Here is a 19,497-nt window from a genome sequence, read left to right as displayed (position 1 = left end):
CGCTAGGACAAAGTACTAAAACAAGGGTTGGCAACCTATTTTACATAGCGTTACACTTTTTTTCCGGATTAATTACAAAATGAACGAGCGCGTGCCACCAATACGAGAGTAACACTGTTAAAATCGAGATATTTGTCTGCCCTTCGCGTGCCACACAAAACCTCTTGACGCACCCACTTGTTGCACGCGTGCCGTAGGTTAAAGACCCGTGTACTAAAATATATGCACGACCCGCCAAGGTGTAGATACGGTTAACATATCGGAACCTTGACTAGCAAAAATGGGTTTAATCATTAAAGTCTGCTTTCGTTTTTAAAGATTAAACAAAACATATATTCCACATTTTAAAATAAATTCTAAAGCTCTTTGGTGCTACAGTATTTTAGTGGGATACCCTAGCGACAATGGGTAAATACATTACAGCCCCCCCCCCCCCCCCGGGACGGTCTGGCGACAACCTATTATAGTACACCCTGGGATGGTCTAGCGACAAGGGGAATTTAACATGGGGAATATTGGGTCTGTCGAGCGACAAGGGAAAGTGGGATTGTTACATAAGGACAATATGAATGGAACAGGTAAGGTGACGTCACGGTACTGAAGAATGGTAACAATGTTGCAACAATGTAGCAAGGAGCTGACCTCAATCGGGACGAAAGGGATGGATTCCTAGGATAAGGTTATTACTGTGAGAAATGTGACTATGGCTATAACTATCGAGAGCAAAACAAGCATTGTGGATCGAAATGCTCAGCATGCTTTGCTTCTCAGCACTGTCTGGACGAAGGACAAAAACGAGTGCATTGCCCTGCTTGTCAACGCACTTTTGTCAGCACTAACTGTTACCAACAAAATCTGAAGACGCAAGATTCACAGCAGAAAAGAGTTTGTCAACTTCTGAGAGTGTGTTCCACTTGTGGACAAGTCATACGTAGCAAAAATGCCAAGGCAAACGCATGTTCAGTAAAGAAACGATGTCACATTTGCAACCAATCGTGCAACACGATTGCTACATTAAAAAATACCAACCACAAAATGAAGAAAATGAGTAGAAGAAAGGCAATTTCTTCTTTTACGATTTCGAATGCATGCAAGAAACTGTCATTCACATTCATTATTTCTGCGTGGCTCACCGAGCGTGCGAGAAGTGCATCCAAGAGCCTATCTTTAGTCATTGTCCTCACTGCAGCAAGGTTCCTGGAGGAAAAAATCTTTCGGGGGTCGAACACGTTAGCCGATTTCGCCCAATTGATCTTATACCCCTTCGACGAGACGTGGGGCTAAGAGCGCATCGAACGTTACGGAGATTGTCATCGCCATGCCACGGTGATGACTCACAATTTCTCGGGATACGATGGACAGTTTCTTTTGAGATACTATACGGAGCAAAGTACCGGACGTACGAAAATGACTTTGAACGAAGCCAAAATCATTTACATGCAAGTGGGTCGAATGCAGTTTAAAGATTCGATGAGTTAATTGGCCATGCCTTTGAGATGAATGTCTACAAGGTTTGGAATGGCAGAAATGGCCAAAGGCTGATTCCGCACTTTTTCAATACCGAAGCCAATCAACATGCTGTTCTACCCCTTTTGTACGAGGCTCACTACTACGAGCCCGACAACATGCGCACCGAACTACGATAAGCTTTTTACGCTTGGTACCACACTCACGCCTCAGACCTTTCGACTTTCATGAAGAAATGTAAAAGTATTGTCGTTCCGACGTGGACATTTTACGGCGATGCTGTTGAAAATTTCAAGAATTATTCATGGAGCACAGGGGGATCGATTCGTTGAAACAAGCCTGCATCATTGTCAAAGCGTGTTCCTTAGTGTACCGCCAACGATTTATGCCTGTCATCAGCCCTCAAACGACGAATTTTGTCAAACGTCAATTCTCGGTCAAAGCCGTACGCTGGCTGCATAACTTGTGCGACAAGGAAGACAACGGCCGCAACGGAGGAGGCGAAAAGACCATTGGAAGGTATTCGGTGGATGGCTGAGACATAGAAAAACCTCAGATAGTGTACGCGTTTAACGGGTGCTTATTTCACGGATGTCCCCTCTGCTACCCTCAACGTGACACTCAAAATCAGTTTTTACAACGTACCATGGAAGACTTGTACCAGGCCACTTGTCAGCGGCGCTTAAAGTTAGAACAACAAGGATACCAAGTAATGGAAATGTGGGAACACGAGTACTATCACCGTTTAAAAACCAATCTCAAGTTTAAACGTATCGTGGAAAGTTACAAACTGGTTGCCAACGAGGAGAAAGGAGAAGAAATCAAATACATGGACGTGTGTTCGCTGTATCCTTACGTGTGCAAATATTGTCACTTTTCCACAGGGCACCCAAAATTGCTGACCGAACACATCGACGTGGAAAACATTCGACAATACGAAGGATTGATCAAGTGCAATGTCTGTCTCCCACGGACTTGTACCATCACGTTTTACCTCACCATTGCCAGGGGAAACTGATGTTTCCCTTGTGCCGTACTTGTGCCGAAACCTGCAATCAAGACCAGCTTTTTCAGCACACGCAGGTAGAACGCGCCTTGACGGGAACGTGGGTCAGCGTGGAAATGTTCAAAGCTCTGGACCTGGGAAACCAATTGTTAGAAGTGTACGAAATTTACCACTTTCCCAAGACAGAAAAATACCACAAGGGCGACCAAACTCAAAAAGCATTTTCTCAGACTACGTGGATGCCTTTTTAAAACTGAAACAAGAAACCAGCGGCTATACTTCCTGGTGCCACGCTCCCGAAGACCAAAATAAATTCAAAGAGAAATACTGGGAGCAGGAAGAAATCGCTTTAGACCAAGTGGAGAAAAACGAAGGAAGGCGATCGTTTGCTTAAGTGATGTTAACTTGCTTGTGGAGTAAAATGGCACAACGACCGTGTTTACCCAAGACAGAGTATTTGACAGAAATATTCCGCTACTTCCAGATGATTCACGACAAAACCCAATAAATGAAAACGTGGACGTTCATAGTAAGGACTTGATCTTAGTCAATTACAAAGAAGAACTGGACTTTGTACAAGCCGACGAATTTGGAAATTTTCATCATTGTAACTTACGTGACAGCCAATTCTCGCTTAAAATTGTACGAAGTTTTAGAAGTATTAGGCGATCGCGTCCTGTATTTTGACACGGATAGTCGCATCTACATCGATCGCCTTAGTCATTGTTACCTTAAATTTGAAGCAGACTTTTAGGAGCCTGGATGGACGAGCACCCCGACGACAAGATTTTAAGTTTTGCTAGTGGTGGTCCCAAAAATTACATCTATGAATATCGGGACAAACGAGAAGTGCACACCATGTGAAAAGTGAAAAGATTGCCTCGCAATTATCGCACCAGTCGAGTGGTGAACTTTAGCGTACTGAAAGAAGCTTTGCAGTCTGGACAGGATGGAAACTTTAAAGTGACTACCTACAAACTGCACAAGATTGTACGTTTACCCACACACCAAATTGTTAGTCGACCTTTGGAAAAAGTGTATGAAATCATGTACCAGAAGCGAGTGTGGCGTCCCAACCGCTTCACTTTAGCGCGTCGATATTGGTCAGCATATAAAAATGGACAACGTCCAAGGCCGATAGTTCCTTGAAATTATCAAGACCAAGCGAGAAAGATGAATCATTTTAAACAGACATCATTCAAGTTCGGTGATTCTCAAGTGGAGTGCGATGCTGTGCTTGCGATGAGAGCGATGCCGTACGCTATGACATCAGCGATTCAGTACCACATCAAGGGAACTTTGCTATAACTACTACTACTATTACCACTACACCTAAAGTGGAAAGTGATGTGCGTGTCAAACGTGACAAATGCGAAAGCGATGCCACTCGTTATCGTAGATTATTCACTGTTTTGCATGGTGGATGTCAACCTCCACGTGAAACCATGTAGCTACTACTCTACGGATGTCATCCAAAACTGAGCAAACTCCTGCGGATATCACCGTACCCTCATAGAAACCATGCTGTGAAAGACGAATATTTGTTCCCTGTGCGTTTGCCCGAATACTGCAACTATGAAAGTCGACTTCAAACGTTCCAAGGAAAATGCCCTCAATATCTGGGAGGACCTACCCCCAAAGAATTAGCCAGAGCCGGTTTTTACTGCTTGGGTACAGGGGATAAAGTCAAGTGCTTCAGTTGTGGTGTGTCACTTCACGAATGGAAGCAGACAGATTCGGCTTACCTAGAACATGCTCGATGACCTCCGGATTGTCACTACTTACCTCTAGGCACTGAAGTGGTATACCGTGTCGTTTAAGAAACCAGCTTGGCTAGGAGTAAAACGTTGGACAACACATAGACAAGTATTTAAACCCAATTTAAAAAATAATATTCAAGGATTACCAAACGAATTGCAAGAGAAGATATTCAAGGAAGTTTGATAGGGACATGCCAGAGTAAAGTCTCATTTGGTGACTGTAGAACGTTTGTGTCGAGAAATTCACAAGAGGAAAGTGAAAAAAGTCAACAAACGCGTCAGATTTCTCTGGATCAAGTCTGCGTTCATCCGATTATTCCGCTTTAGACCGTTTACATCAGAAGATTTCATTGACATTCTTGACCTTCTTGACCGTTACCCTGAATGACAGTGGTCAGAAATTAATCATTATGTCCATTAATTTCGCTCTAGGAGAAGATTTTAAATAAAATAATACTGACTGACATGATCGTGGATACTTTACGAGAGAACACTCGTGGTTTGCCTGTGGAGTGGGGAGAACGCATTTACAGAGAGCAGGTAAAAATACAAGTGAAAGGCAAAGAAAAATTGCACCGTCAGGTTACCGTTGTTTAAACCACTGGCACCTGAACGTTGTAAGAGGACTGATTCAGATGAAAGTGTTCCAGTGGTCAGACATTGTTAAACTGGAAGGATTGGTTTGCTGTCACTGCCTCTTTTTACTACAAGGTAGATATACTGCAACGAATTCCAGAGTATGAGTTAGAGGGTTACCAAAATCTTTTACACAATGTCAACTTAGTTCAGGAGGAAACTTCTGAACGGAGTGTGATGTGCAAGTTAGTGACTAAACCATTTAGTTTCTTTACTGGGGTACGATCATCTCTGTGCAGAAAGTACGCTTATTGTCTCCGACAAAAAGAGGTATAAAAACAGGCTACCATGCCACGACCTTTATCAGTGGTGATACAACAGATTCCGTGGAAGGAAATCAATGAGAGTATTCAACCGGTGGAAGATTACCAATACTTATTACGAGAACTATGTCCGTTGAATTGGGGTCGAGGTGTGGTGTGTGTCTTAGTGACTTCCTTTCTGGGATTTCGTTTACCAGCCGATTCCTTGTGGACTCTTTACGAACAGTACTTGCCACAAAATAAAACATGAAAGTGATCCCTTTAAATGAGCACGAGAAACTCATTTTGCTAAAAGCCTTGTGTTTTCATCTGCGTACTTCTCGACCTCTGCGGGGAAAAAATATTCGTCAACTTTTAGGTACTAAAGTGTACGACGATGTGTGTGTAGCTTGTGGCTTATACCCTCACTGGACAGATGTACGTGACTGGAAAAATTGTGGTTTCGAGGCTTGGACCAAAGAAGTGGCTAATTATGTCCAAGAGTTGTTACCCTCAATTCAAATGTCCAGTGAAAAAAGTAACTTTTAAACCTGTTATAGTGACAGCGCTAGAAGAACCCCTCACCGAGGACAACCACTCCCTTCAGGACAAGGCTCTTGTCTTGTCTGTTATCGTGCCAAGATTAACATTCGTACACTACTATGGTTACCTCTACTGTGTCTGCTCCCTCTTACTCCACCGTCAAAGTCTTTGACGAACACTTAGATCGTACTAGTAGGAAAGCCTTGTATATTTGCCATCCCTTTAAGATGTCAATTGCCGGACCTAGCGATTCAAGCACAACCGAATTTGTCAAACGTTTGATCTAACATAAACATTATTTGATCGGTCGTTTACCTCAACGGATCGTGTGGTGTTACAAAGAGTGGCATTCGGCGTACTATCAAAGCGATTCCATCGTGTTTGTGGAAGGCATTCCTAGCCAAGACGACGGGATCGTGTCTGATCCCAGTCAAACCCATCTGGTCATTTTCGACGACATGTTAGGAGAAGATGAAGAAGAAATTAAAATGTGGCTTACGCGCAAATGGCATCAACGTAATGCCAGTGTCATTTACATTACTTAAAAGTTGTTTAAATAAAGTAAAGCCCAACAGCTTTAGGCCGTCTCGGGCAATTCTATCTCCAGATGCCGATTTTCTAGTTGCTCCAGAGATAGTGCCCAAGGCTGCAGAAATATCCAGTGTTCCAAGCGCCGGAAGTATCTTTGGTAAAATTGTTTCAGCTATCCTAGCAAGTGCAGGTCCGAGAAAACCCACCGTTCAGAGCCATCGCTGTTGTTTGTGTTACAGACAGATTGAGTATGAAAAGTATGCCCGCTTTTATCTTTTTTTTTATTTGTGTGGTCGTCAAAAGCATCATTTCTCGCGGTTTGGCTTAAACCCTATAGTAAGTGAATCTGCTTCTCGTTTAGCAACATCAGTTGCTATTTTTTAAATAACTTTTCTATATCATAAACTGATTTCATGTGAAATATTTTTCATTGTTATTCTGTCGTTATACAATATATTTTTTATTTTACACATGCACTGTCATCTTGCCTTTCAGAGCATCAAGTGCCATGCATGTATCAGATGTAACCAGCGCTTAGGCATAATAAGCAACAGCTGCATCTCTCGCTAGAATCTGGGTAACCCTTATATCAGCTGGTGATCCTGTTAATCGTTCCTGGTGCTTTGAAACTTCCAAATGAAATATCGATAGAGTGTTTTAACTCCTCGATTTAAATCTGACATCCGCTATCGGCATCCTGATATTTTTTGCATAGCCTCCATCATCATCACGTAAGCACGAAACACATTTATCCCTGCTTGAGTAAAATAGCATTCTAACATTTTGTCAGGGTATCTTCTCGAATTTACTCTGACGAGCATACTGTTATCGAAAACGTTATTTTTACATCTGTTTTGCAACTGAAACAGAATAAGCACATGCCTTGGAAGTTGTTCACGAGAAGCACGTGTTATCTACCAAGTGGTAATTATTGTATTTGCTGCTAATTATTGCTGGTATATTTTGTTTTGCTCAAGGTAAATCTTTCTTGTGTAAGCATCAAGAGAAGCATTGAGTTATAGTTGCTTTGTGAGCGATGGCACGATCCTTGTAATCCAAAAGTGACAGGCGTTTCATTATAAATTATCCATCTGCATTACCAACTCGAATTATTACGTTGTTATGCTCGGCTCTGTTAAAGATAATCGTGTGATTTACGCTTCTAAACGCAATGTTAACATCACGGCTGAAGCCAAAGATGTAGCTTGGCGGCAGAAACATACTAATAGGATTTCCTGCTGCTGTGTAAGCTCGCCGTTTAGCATAACCTTCATTATACGTCGGAACGAACAACCTCTTGAGCTTTTGCTAGATCGATGCAGCATCTGGTGCGGTAATCCTAACTTTTCCAGAGACAGCAATCAGCGCTTTTAGGATGTTCCCCGAGGGAACAGTTCCGAGATGAGTTGAATCGGCAAAATGATTAGTAATAGTCCGAGTGGCAGCGTCGTCAATACTGGCAACTGGGTATACAGAGCCCAACAGCGATTCAACCGACAATAAAGCACTAGTTTCCAGTGTCATTGAACCATAGCATATTAGTTGCAACACTCTGCGAGTCGTCCTCGCTAAACGACGATAGATTAAGTATCGTACTTTCAGTAGGAAGATGCAAAGAAATGTCCTAGATTAGTAAGCTGATATCGTGCGCTGTGCAACAAACTTCAACCGTTGTTTACTAGTGCTATTTCTGTATCAGCAGCAAAGACAACATTAGTATTGGTTAATGTCAGCAACAGGCCACGTATTTCAAGAACTGTTTTGTGGGGCAGTAGAAATACATCTTTGTCTCAGGCACTGATAGTTCTTTGTCCGGGCTTGTTCTGATCGTTAGAGTTGTCAAGATATTCGACGTACTCGAATTCCGATATGGAGTCATCAACGGTAGTTTGTTCACTAGATCAAGATAAACTTTAACTGATTTTTTGTGTCCTCCGTTATAAAAAATTATGGGTTGCAAACGACCTCACAAAAAAGCGAACTTTGGCTTTGATCTCATTACCAATTTGCTAACTTTCTCCGCGCCACTAGGTGACAGCATTTGTGTTTGTTGTTTTTATCATTGCTTAGGTTGTCTCAGGAGTCGGTGTAAATGTTTTTAGCCGCTTGATTTATTCTGTGGAGATGGCAAGATCACTTGCGACCCAGGCTGCTCATAATTTTATCAGCTATTTTGTCCGATAGCTGTTCCGGCTGCTAATACGGCTCCAGTGGCAAGGTTTTTGAAACAAATAGTGCCATAGGCGCCACATTTTGTGCAATTCCAGGTACATTTTCAACAATTTTGGAAAATATATTGCCGAAGAAACCTTCAACCATTTTGCGTCAGTAAACTTTGCTTCGTGTTATAATCGGTTGTTAGATTAATTTCATCGTACCGATCTCAAGTGTAAGTAATATATCATATGCTCGTTGTTTAAATCATCTTGGCTGCTCGATTGATTGTTAAGTGACATTGTGATACTGGGTATCTGATTCGTGACATTGATCGAATAAATAAATTGACTGGTGCAGTTGTTTTGAAACAAAAATCCTGGGGATAAAACTGTATATCGTTCGTCCTCTGCTACCTCGTACTAAGATCCCATGGCAATTGCACAATTTATAAGTATCGTGCTAACGTGCGTGATACTGACAGGGGCCTCTCCTTCGTATGTCAGCGCAGCAGTAACCGAACCTTTGTTGAACCCGAGCAATGATCTGATGCTAGTGTTAATACTGAAATTGACAAGAAAATTATTTTTCAGTGCTATCTTAGCTCGAAAAGTGTTATAGTTTGGCTCAGTTGTAAAATTGTCGGCATAGGCACATTCCGCTGTTATCACGATGTTATCGTGGTATTCAGAACTGTAACACTGTATGCTCACAGTGGTATTTTAACAGTCTCCCGACCGCTCTGGTGACCTAGTGGTTAGAATGTCCACCTCGGATGCGGGAGGTCGCGGGTTCGAATCCCAGCCGATTCATACCAGAGGCTTATACAAATGGTACTAACAGCTGCCTCAGTAGGCGCTCAGCTTTAAGAGGTTAGTGTTAGGACTAGTCGGAGAGGTGTCAGGATAATGTGACTGGGTGGGACATCATGCTACATGTCTGGAGCATAGTCCCCCAGTCCTAGATGTCACTGTAAACTGCCATACTGCATACATCATAACAATATGACTGAAAATTTGTTAAAGCTACGTTAAAAATCCAACACACACACACACACACACACACACACACAGATGTTCCCAAAGACCGGTAAAGTGCGTAACATTATCGTTGATAACCTTGCCTCACAATCGAGATCGAATTCCAAGCGGTTGCTGATATCAGTCAGATTTCGTATTGTCATGCTGGATCTAGCTATATCTATGGCATGTATGTCACTGAAAAATTAGCACTATCAGCTGTAGTTGTTCTTGAATCAAGAACAGTAGCGTCACTAGAGTTGGTGTCACCCATTGCGGTAACTCATGGTGTCACCCAATGGACCTCCATGCCGTAACAGATCATACAGAATCCTTTGTAATGTCATTTTGGTGTCACCCCATCTGATGGTGTGATGGTGTCACACGGATTTGATCCGCACCCCCTAGTAACGCCACTGATCAAAACGTAATGTTGCGGATTGCATTATTTGTTGGGTCACACTAAATTGTTATGAAGCACCGCGTACTGGTTTGTTGTCGTTGGCCTGCATATTATCAAGTATTTAAATAATTTCATTATCGATTTCAATGCTGACATTGCATGCTTCCTTCAACGATATTACTAGCATCAATCAGTCAGCGATTTGAAATTAGTTATTGAAAATCTTAATGCCATAACCTATTTGAAGACCAATATCAAATTGTGATTTTGTATCATGCATAATCCTGGGTAACTCATATTGTTAAAAAACTCGCGCAGATGATACCTTGTGAGGTCGATTCAAATAATAAATTCATCTACGGTTTTGATAAATATGATAGCGTAATAACCTTTGACGCATTGTGTTTTTGTGTTGAACCATATCGTTTACTTTTATTGGAAAATAAAATCTCTCAATAATTCTTGTAAATTATATATCGCATCGACATAAAGTCCCATTTAAATTTATCTTGCTCGTTTTAGTCCATTTTCTAATATCATCCAAAATAGCTTCATATATTACCAGAAACCGAGGAATTTGTGATGGCAAATGTTAAAATAGCACTGCTTCTAATATCCCCAATTGACGCTTTGTAAGAGATTATTACACGTTGTTCCCGTGTAAGCAAATCCGTATTTTCATCAAGTGGTTTGTTTGCTGCTAGCTGGCTCTGCACAAAATTCTCGATAATATCATATTTGCCAAGTGCCTGCAGTTCAGTATCTTCAGGTTGTTTACCGAGCACTGCTTTCGTGATTGCTCTGAAAAGTCTAGCAGTTTCGTCTGCTGACTGTTGTTACATTTCATTATTGTTTAGCGGAATGTCATCAAATACAACAATCTTATTTTCCTCTGCATCAAGCTGTGTTACTGGACTGACCTCATCTGGCTCCTTAATGATAAAAATGTAAGCAGCTATCCCCTGAATCGTGTTTTAGCGTAACGTCCTGTCGTTTAACAAATGGCATTTGTCATGCTGTGGATTGATCGTGTGGATATAAACACGATCATAGTTCACGAATCCGTTAATTAACATGCTCATCAGCAGGTTAGTTTTACCTGAAGCTATTCTTTCAACAATAAGGTAATGACAGTTTATGATTGTGTTGTTGTTTAATTAAGTTCTCGGTATCGGAGTTAAAGACGCTCCTTATTTTACTGATCGGGTATAACAAAAATGTTATATCCCAGTGATACGGCACAATATAGCATGCAAACAACAATTTTATATCGGACAAGTAATAGAATGACTTATTACACGAAATTCGGAACAGTAGTCGGAGGTGATAGTGATGGTGACGCTGGCACTAAAACTGGTATATAGTGATTACGTCAAGAAATCCAGAGGTACAATGATAGGCGACCTCATTATGCCAGAGAAATATATTATAAACTTGGAGGTGAACTTACCACCGAATAACGAGAATCCCTCTCAAGCTGCCAGCTTAAATCAACTGGACATAAACCCCGGAAAAAAACACCGACCCAGGAAAAGCTACTGGTAAACTTTCTCACATACCCACATTGGCCGAACCCGAGACTCGAACCCACGCAGACAGAGGTGAGATGGCAATCATCCATAACGGTGAGAGCTTTAGGCCTCTCGACCACTTGGTGTCCCAACCAAGTAACTAGCAACTTAACTATTTCAACGAAAGTAAATTTAAAAATAAATAAATAAATAAATTCATCATGTATTGTAAGTTATATGTACCCTTCCAGCCTGTTCTACATAGTATGAGCGATCGAGATCGAGAGAGTCCCACATCCCCCCCCCCACTCCTTGTGGACAGATCGAATGTCTGAAACCGATGTGCACACATACTGACCTCTAGATGCATAAACTAACTTGTGAAAGAGTCAAGAAATAGCTAAACTGCGAATTTATCAAGAAATACCCATATAATAAAGATAAAATCGACAGAAAATTGCTCGTTTTCAATAATAAATATTTAAATTTATAATTAAATAATTATTCGACGTAACAATATCTTTAAATTATCATCGCATGTTACTCATCATTAGAAACATAGCGTCGGAGGGGCTGGAGTCCGCGGCAAAACAAAAAAGAAAACTGTACACAAACAAATATGGAATACTGCTCACTTGAACTTATTGTTGAGCACGTTTATTGGGTATGATGCACATTTTGAGTAAATAAACAGACTTTTGCTTTGGTGCCTTTTTGAGGAAAATCAGGGCCGTTTTGAAATTTTGGACCCCTCCCGCCCACTAACACTTCACTTTATCCCTTCCTGCATTATATATCAATAACACACACACACACACACACACACACACACACGTGTTTTATTTCAGGTTTTACATCCTTCATGTAGACAGATGTCCTTTGGTGTACCATCAGAGGTACATATTTATCTATGTCCATCTCAGCAGTCACTCACCTGCAGTAACAGCGGCAGAATAATCAGGGCCGTAGAGAGCGATCACGGGCCCTGGTGTAAGAAACAGTTCTTTTTCAAACAAAAGTTTTCTTTTATAAAATTAAAGTGTTGTTCGGCCCGGGCCCTCAGGATATATCATAGGCTGCCCCCACCCCTATCTGCCCTGATAATAATGTATTCACCGGTACACCCAATTGCCCTAGGATGATTCGTCACTAGCTTTTGTATGGAAGCCTCACATACTAAGCCGAGATCGGGAAGTTTCTTGAGCTAGGCTCTCTTGTAGCTCTCTTGCCAGCCAAGTTGCTGATTATTATTGTCACCTGCTTGCCAAAATCCATTAATTGTCGCTTGTTACCGTATCAAATATGCTAAAGGATAGGTCACATTCCACGGCATTTCTGATGAAGTTTCTCGATTCGACAATGTGTCTGCCAGTCTGGCTTATTGTCACGCTACTTGTTAACTAGGCTAGGCTAGGCATTTATTACTTCTATTGTTAGCTCGCAACTGCTCGGCACGGCCCCAGACTGTCCATTAACAATACCATCTATAGTGTGTTTCATTATTGCAACGATTTCAACAGCACAATGACATCATATAATTTGTTAATTTCTATAACCAATTACTTTGTATCTATTAATCAATAATACACATCTATCCGCAACTGTATCACCTGATAATTAATTTAAAGAAAGTATGAAAGATATTTAGTCCGCGTTTCCTCTGACCTTTCCCACCACGTGTATAAGAAGTTATCTCCTCTCATTGTCGAGATCCAAATAAAGGGTGGGAAAGGTAGGAAAATCTGATTAGAACGATATTGTGAGACTTGATTCCTTAGATGTTTCAATGCAATAAACGAATACTAACTATTTGCTGTAGTACGCCGCGGGCTAAAGAAAGTGATTTGATGCACGAGATAGCATCTGCTTTTAAAAGTCACCCAAGAGATAGAAAATATAAATTTGACTACCAGTATATATTACTTTGTATACTATCTTTCATCTGCGTGAACATATATAGCTAACAATTTGCTAAAAGAGTTGGTAAATCCCAAAACATTCCTCCTATTTTGAACGTTTTAACACATACAAATATGACACCATGAAACACATGGAGCAAACTAATAGACGTAACTGCACTGTCATAAGTTAAGACGGAGATTCATGAATCAGAAAACACCACCTTATAACTGAAGCAAAATTGTGTGTGTGTGTGTGTGTGTGTGTGTGTGTGTGTGCGTGCGTGTGTGTGATTTGGATTTTTAACGTAGCTTTAAAATAATTTCAGTCATATCGTTATGATGTGTGACAGTTTATAGCGATGTCTAGCACTGGGATATCATGCCGTAGACATGTAGCATGATGTCCCACCCAGTACCATTATTCTGACACCAGGCCGACCAATCCTAACACTAACCTCTTAATGCTAAGCGCCAAGAGAGACAGCTGTTAATACCATTTTTGTAAGTCGTTTTGGTATGACTCTGCCGGGGATCGAAACCACGACCTTTTGCATCCGAGGCGGACGCTCTAACCACTAGGCCAAATGAGCGGTATATATATATATATATATATATATATATATATATATATATATATATATATATATATATACATATATATATATATATATATATATATATATATATATATATATATATATATATATATATATATGCTTTCTGTTTTGTGGCTGTTTTCTTTCGTTCATGGATTAATTTTACGTTCTATTTTAAATTAACTACTTTAAAAAACTATATAAATAAAAATAAAAGGTTAAACGGCATTTTATATGTCTGAATGCATTCATTTCTATTGCATGCGAGATTCAGCTTTGAATTTCCAGGTTGGGTGGGAACGGTTTTTATCTGCAACACCGTTATACCAACTGGAAATGGACATGAATAGCCAAGCAATAAAACTCGAATTTAAAGATAGGGGACATGAGGTGTACAGTATCCACAATTAATCTAAAATTTCATTGTTTGCTCTGTGATCATTTCCCTCTAAGGTCCTACCCTTTTATGAAAGATTTAGTCATTCGCTACTTACGTCCATATTTCCTAGCTACGATCGTACTATTATCTATATTTGTATAATATGCACAGAGCTTTTCTGACATTTATTGAATAGCTTCTTAATCGCTTACGTCATGCATACAGCCGTGTTGCTGCGAAGGGTTAGAAGATTTTACGTGAGAGAGAGAGAGAGAGAATACAATTTAAATTCAGCAGTTCTGCTTAGAGCAGATAAACATGGTTGCCAACACACGGCCTCCTGAATAAATTTATTAAAGTCAGTCCTTTTTCCTTTTTTTTAAAACGCACCCCCCGCCTGTAATCTCTGTATAGCAATAGCAATGGGCATCTTTTATCGAACTTTATAATTTATTTCGTAATTATAACCATTAGAATGAACAAACAATTAATATATACACGATTTAAAGAATATAGATGTTAATTAAGTCGGACCTGGAAAATAATTTTCTTCCCTCACACTGCTTGAAAATAACTATTATTGTTTTAACTGTTAGATAAAACAAACAAAATAACGTATTTATATCCATTACTTTAATTGTCTGTCTTTTAAATATACGCCTTGTGAAAAAGTTTCCAAGCTGGATGAAAGAGAAGCAGGTACATTCTGTTTCCCAAAAATATTGTTCTTTAATGTTTCAGTATCTGGACTATTACCATGAAGTCATGGCTGATCGCACCGCTTGAACTGATTAATAGAACCGAATCCAGTGAACTTAATAAAAATAGGTTAGCTTCAATCGGAGTCCCCTCGGCCTTTTCCTAGTAGGCGTTTGTTTACTCTTTTACAATTTCGTACTCATGAGATGCTTTAAGGTGACAGTATTGCCTGCAAATGTAGCAAGGCAGTGTTTTAGCAGAAAGCAAGTGTTGCCAACAGTGATACAGATTCGAGCACGGAGAAGAATGGCATTCACTGGACAGAGAATTTTGCTGCACCTTAAGGACAGCGATTCCCTTGCTACGGCTGATTTTACAGAGGTGCACAGCATTGTGATGCTATTTGTCCTACAACGTAAGACGTGTCGCATGCTATTTTTGTTTTGGTGCTACATCAGAACACAAATAACATGTGATACGTCTTACATTGCAGGACTATGGTGCTACAAGACCCCCAACCCACCCCCGGTCAAAGATCTGATGAATGCCCTTGCAGGCGTCATTTATTTTTGGACAATATTATTATAGGTTTTACGCTTCATCACTGACATATGAAATGAGTCCCAGTAATGCATGTATTACCGACATAAACAGGCTCATACTAGTGTCAGAATAATGGAAAGTGATCTTTCACTCCATCTGAAAAGGCAGAAGTGATAGAGTGTAAGGAAGAAGTGGGTTAGCATAGATGTGTTCTAAATGACTGGTCAGGTCGGAACAGATTAGGAGATTTTCAAAATTTTGGTTAGGAGTTTGGACCGCAAAAGAGGGAGGACTTTCACTGATCCCAATGTTTAGCATGCAGGTGGATAAAAATTACAACCATTTAACAGGTTTTACATTTTTTTAAATATTAAAATATTCACATCATTAATCAAATCAACCCTCTCATAGTAATGTGTTGCCATTAAAACTCTTGTTTGTGCCACAAGCTTTTTTATAATTTCTTAGTTCATTTCTGGATTATATAGACATTGATCTTAACACTTAGGAGATGATGTACTGTGTTTGCGTCAGAATGGAAAGTGTATGTCTTATTTTATGCATTGGAATATGGCAACGTTGGTACAACTCTACTAAAGTTTAAATCATTTCCAGCCTGTGTCAGTAGGTTCAGATTGATTGCCTGCCAGAACTGCTCAAGATTGGTACTGTCTGGGTCTAATTCTGATATAGTTTTAATATCAGTAAGATTGTGTGGATGAAGCACAAACACATACATTTTATTCATACCATTTTTATCATTATCATCTTTGTTGCCACTTTTTAATAACAACAGCCAAATCTGCAAACAATTATCACTTTTTAGTATTATAAACTGAAGCAAAGACCCCATTCATTCCAGGCATTACAGATTACAATGGGAGTTAGTGGCATGTACTTTAGTTTGGTGCAGATTCTGCAAACATAGATTTCAATGATAGCATATTTAATATGCAGTTAATATGCTTTTATGAGATCAGTGTTTTTCATGAAGCATGATGTCGTTCTTGCCACCATAACTAACTTTAAAATCAGCTTTATAGGAAGAAAAGAATGCTTATTCATTTCCCTTTGAACATGTTTCAAATGATTGGATTTTAGGATATTTTGTTTGCATGGATTTTTGTGTTTTGACATTGGCATGCTTAGACCTCTCAACACATTTGAAAACCAGAGTCAAAACTCTTGAGTAATCCAATCTTAATCAGCTAACATTTATAATCCTGTCCAAATTACTTTTCATGTGTTAAAAATCTATGCCATTTTATAAATAAGTAACAGAAAAAAGCAGAAACCAACAAGTTTTGTAAAATTCAACAGATAATTTTTTTCCATGGAATACAAAGTGAAAATTAAAAAATCTTACAGTATTGTGAATTAAATCCCAAATAGTCCTGAAAGTTTTATCAAAAGTTCAAATGTATAGAGTTCCAATTGAATTTCCATGGTATGCCAAATAAATTATAACATTGAATGTCTTGATGTGTCTGTAGTCTTGAATTTGCTAATGTGCCAATGGCCCAGAGTGTGGTGAGGTGCTAACCATCTTTTGATGTATTATAATAATATAATCCAAACTTTCCTTGCCTGAATTCACTATAATTCCAAATGAAAGTTTTTGTCTAAGAATATTATTGAGCACATTGTAATTCAAGTGAAAAATTTAAAGAAATAAATCCCCTCAAATTATGAATTGAACATAACAATAAGACTGGTCCTGTTATGGCAGAATGAGTAATGTTTCAAGTAAACAACATAATATAATAATAATAATAATAATAATAATAATAATAATAATAATGATAATAATAATGATAATAAGACTGAAGGCTTTGTATACAGTCTAATCTTTATAACTTCTAAGTGCTTTGCAACATTAGACAACACATAAGACATAATAATAAAAAACCATAATGATATGATTACAAAAAACAAATTCCATGAAATGAGAAAACAAAATGTGCTGAAAATATTTAAGGTAGGGAACATTATCAGGTCTTTAAGTTTGTTCCTGCAGTCGAAATTGATGAGTTTTAAGAGCACTCTTGAATGAAATCACTGTGTCTTTGTGGGCAATTCATTCCATGTTGCTGAGCCCTGGTATGCAAAAGAACATTGTCCATATGACTTCGTTTTCGTAGTGGGAATAATGAGTATACAATTGTCAGAAGAGGAGAGTAAGTATCTTGCTGGTGACTGTACACATGGGTGAGGTCAGTTAGGTATGTTGGACTGGAGCCCGTCATTGAAACGTAGCACAGAGAATAAATTTTGTGTTTGATTCTGGATCAAATTGATAGCCAGTGTAGGGTACAGAGCAGGGGGAGGTGTGCTCTGATTGTGGTACTCTAAGGATGGTCTGAACAGCTGTGTTTTGAACTTTTTGAAGTTTCTGGAGTAGATATTGAGACAAACCAGACAGAATTGAGTTCCAATAGTCCAGCCTTGAAAGTACTAATGAACACACAAGTGTTGTAGTGGCATCAACTGAAAGATATTTGCAAATGATGTGTCTCAACTCAAGATATTCAGCCTTCCATATGTTCATGACATGTTGGTGCAATGTGAGAGCACTGTCGAGAGTAACACTCAAGTTTTGCACTGACTGAATTTAATGTTGGTGTTGCTGATATTTATTGTTTGAGGTAAAGGATATGAATGAAAAGTCTTTGTGTTGTGATCAGAATGGCTTCAGTTTTATCATCATTCATCTGCAGCTATAAAAAGGTAGCACAATAATAGAGCCAGATGTAGGTCAGTTTCCTTTAAAAAAACATTCAAAGTTGTCAAAATGTTTAGGAATTTCCAAGTGGAAAACAGATCTCCTAGACTCAGATCAAAATAAACCTGTTTGTCTTCATTGATAATAATCTGAATATTAAATCTGTAATCTCAGAGTAGTATTGCTATGTATTATGTTGTTTCCAAAATAACTGTCACTGGTTCTTTACATCATGAACTTTATTTTGGACAAGGTCAGATACAAAGTACAGATGTACATAGCATATAATCATTAAGAAAAGTCAGCTATAGTTATTAACTATTGATGCAAATTAAATATAAATAACACGTCATACATAGTACATATATACTTGTATATGTTTACTCAAATCCATCTCAGCAGCTTTAAGCATCAAAGCAGAACGTACCTTGTGGAGAGTAATGTTTTTTGTTTTATGCTGATAGGGCTCTTTAGCAACCCAACCATGATCGATTAAAATATTTAGTCATTTCTGAATTACTTCTGCTGCAACATAGTATAAATCACCTTGACGAAGTTCAAACAATGACCATGTCAGCAGGATCAATGAGTGAAATTGACAACTATGTTGTCTTGCACTACGTAAGCCAGTTCAGTTATATGATTGCAAGCAGTATTACCATAAATATACTACATTGGAACCAAAATGTGAAAAAATGGAAAAATAAAATTTTTCACTTATAATTTTGCGTGCATGGGAGATTTCAGTGAGGGACAGTAGACACCCCTAAACTTGGGAGAAAAACACCTATGTTTGGGAGGTTCACATGTATGGGGTAGAATGAAGTAAAAAAAAATATAGTTTTCCCTTGTATGTGTATTTGGATTTAAAATATCAATATTCTTTTCTGTGGTAGACAGAAAGAAATATATTTGCATGAATTATTACCCATATGTATAAAGATTATAGTGGTACATGAGCAATGTTTTTTCTGAATGACTATATCATTATCATGTGAAGTCTGTTCCTGATAGTCTGGAGAAATGAATGTAAGCAAAGCTGTATCTGTACTTATGTTGTGAAAAGATTTTAAAGGTAACATTCAATAGAACATTTTTTAAAAATTCAAATTTACTAATTCTTTTTTTCTATATGTTTGTAAGCTTTTCACTCAGCAGTTTCTATGTGCATAACTTTGGAACCTCTATACACTTTTCATTCTAAGAAAGAAATAAAGTTTCAGTGTTTGGAATAGCTTAGAGGTAATCCCCAGAGACAATTGTGTTCTAATGTCTCTGCTCTACTGTTATTTCGTATTTCTTATAGAGTGACTGGTATAAGGTGATAAGGTGACATTGTTTTCATTGGCAGCATGCACAGTTGAGAGAATGTAAGCATACCTTTT

At 38.9% G+C, this 19,497-nt stretch overlaps 1 protein-coding gene across 2 annotated transcripts in view; it reads left to right on the top strand.

Annotated features, from left to right (window-relative positions):
• The first annotated feature begins 15,023 nt into the window (after positions 1-15,023).
• Positions 15,024-19,497, top strand: part of LOC149800957 (m7GpppN-mRNA hydrolase NUDT17-like) — a 41,254-nt gene continuing 36,780 nt past the window's right edge. For both annotated transcript variants that reach the window (XM_089955034.1, XM_089955033.1), the window contains exon 1: positions 15,024-15,228. In XM_089955034.1, the coding sequence (XP_089811160.1) occupies positions 15,049-15,228 (180 nt within the window). In that variant the 5' untranslated portion in view covers positions 15,024-15,048. The remainder of the gene's footprint in view (positions 15,229-19,497) is intronic.

The sequence above is a fragment of the Sinohyriopsis cumingii genome, chromosome 4, assembly GCF_028554795.1.
Source record: "Sinohyriopsis cumingii isolate HCF-2022 chromosome 4, ASM2855479v2, whole genome shotgun sequence".
Taxonomy (NCBI): Eukaryota; Metazoa; Mollusca; class Bivalvia; order Unionida; family Unionidae; genus Sinohyriopsis; species Sinohyriopsis cumingii.
The sequence above is the reverse complement of the archived record's forward strand: the minus strand, read 5'-3'. Positions and strand labels throughout refer to the sequence as shown.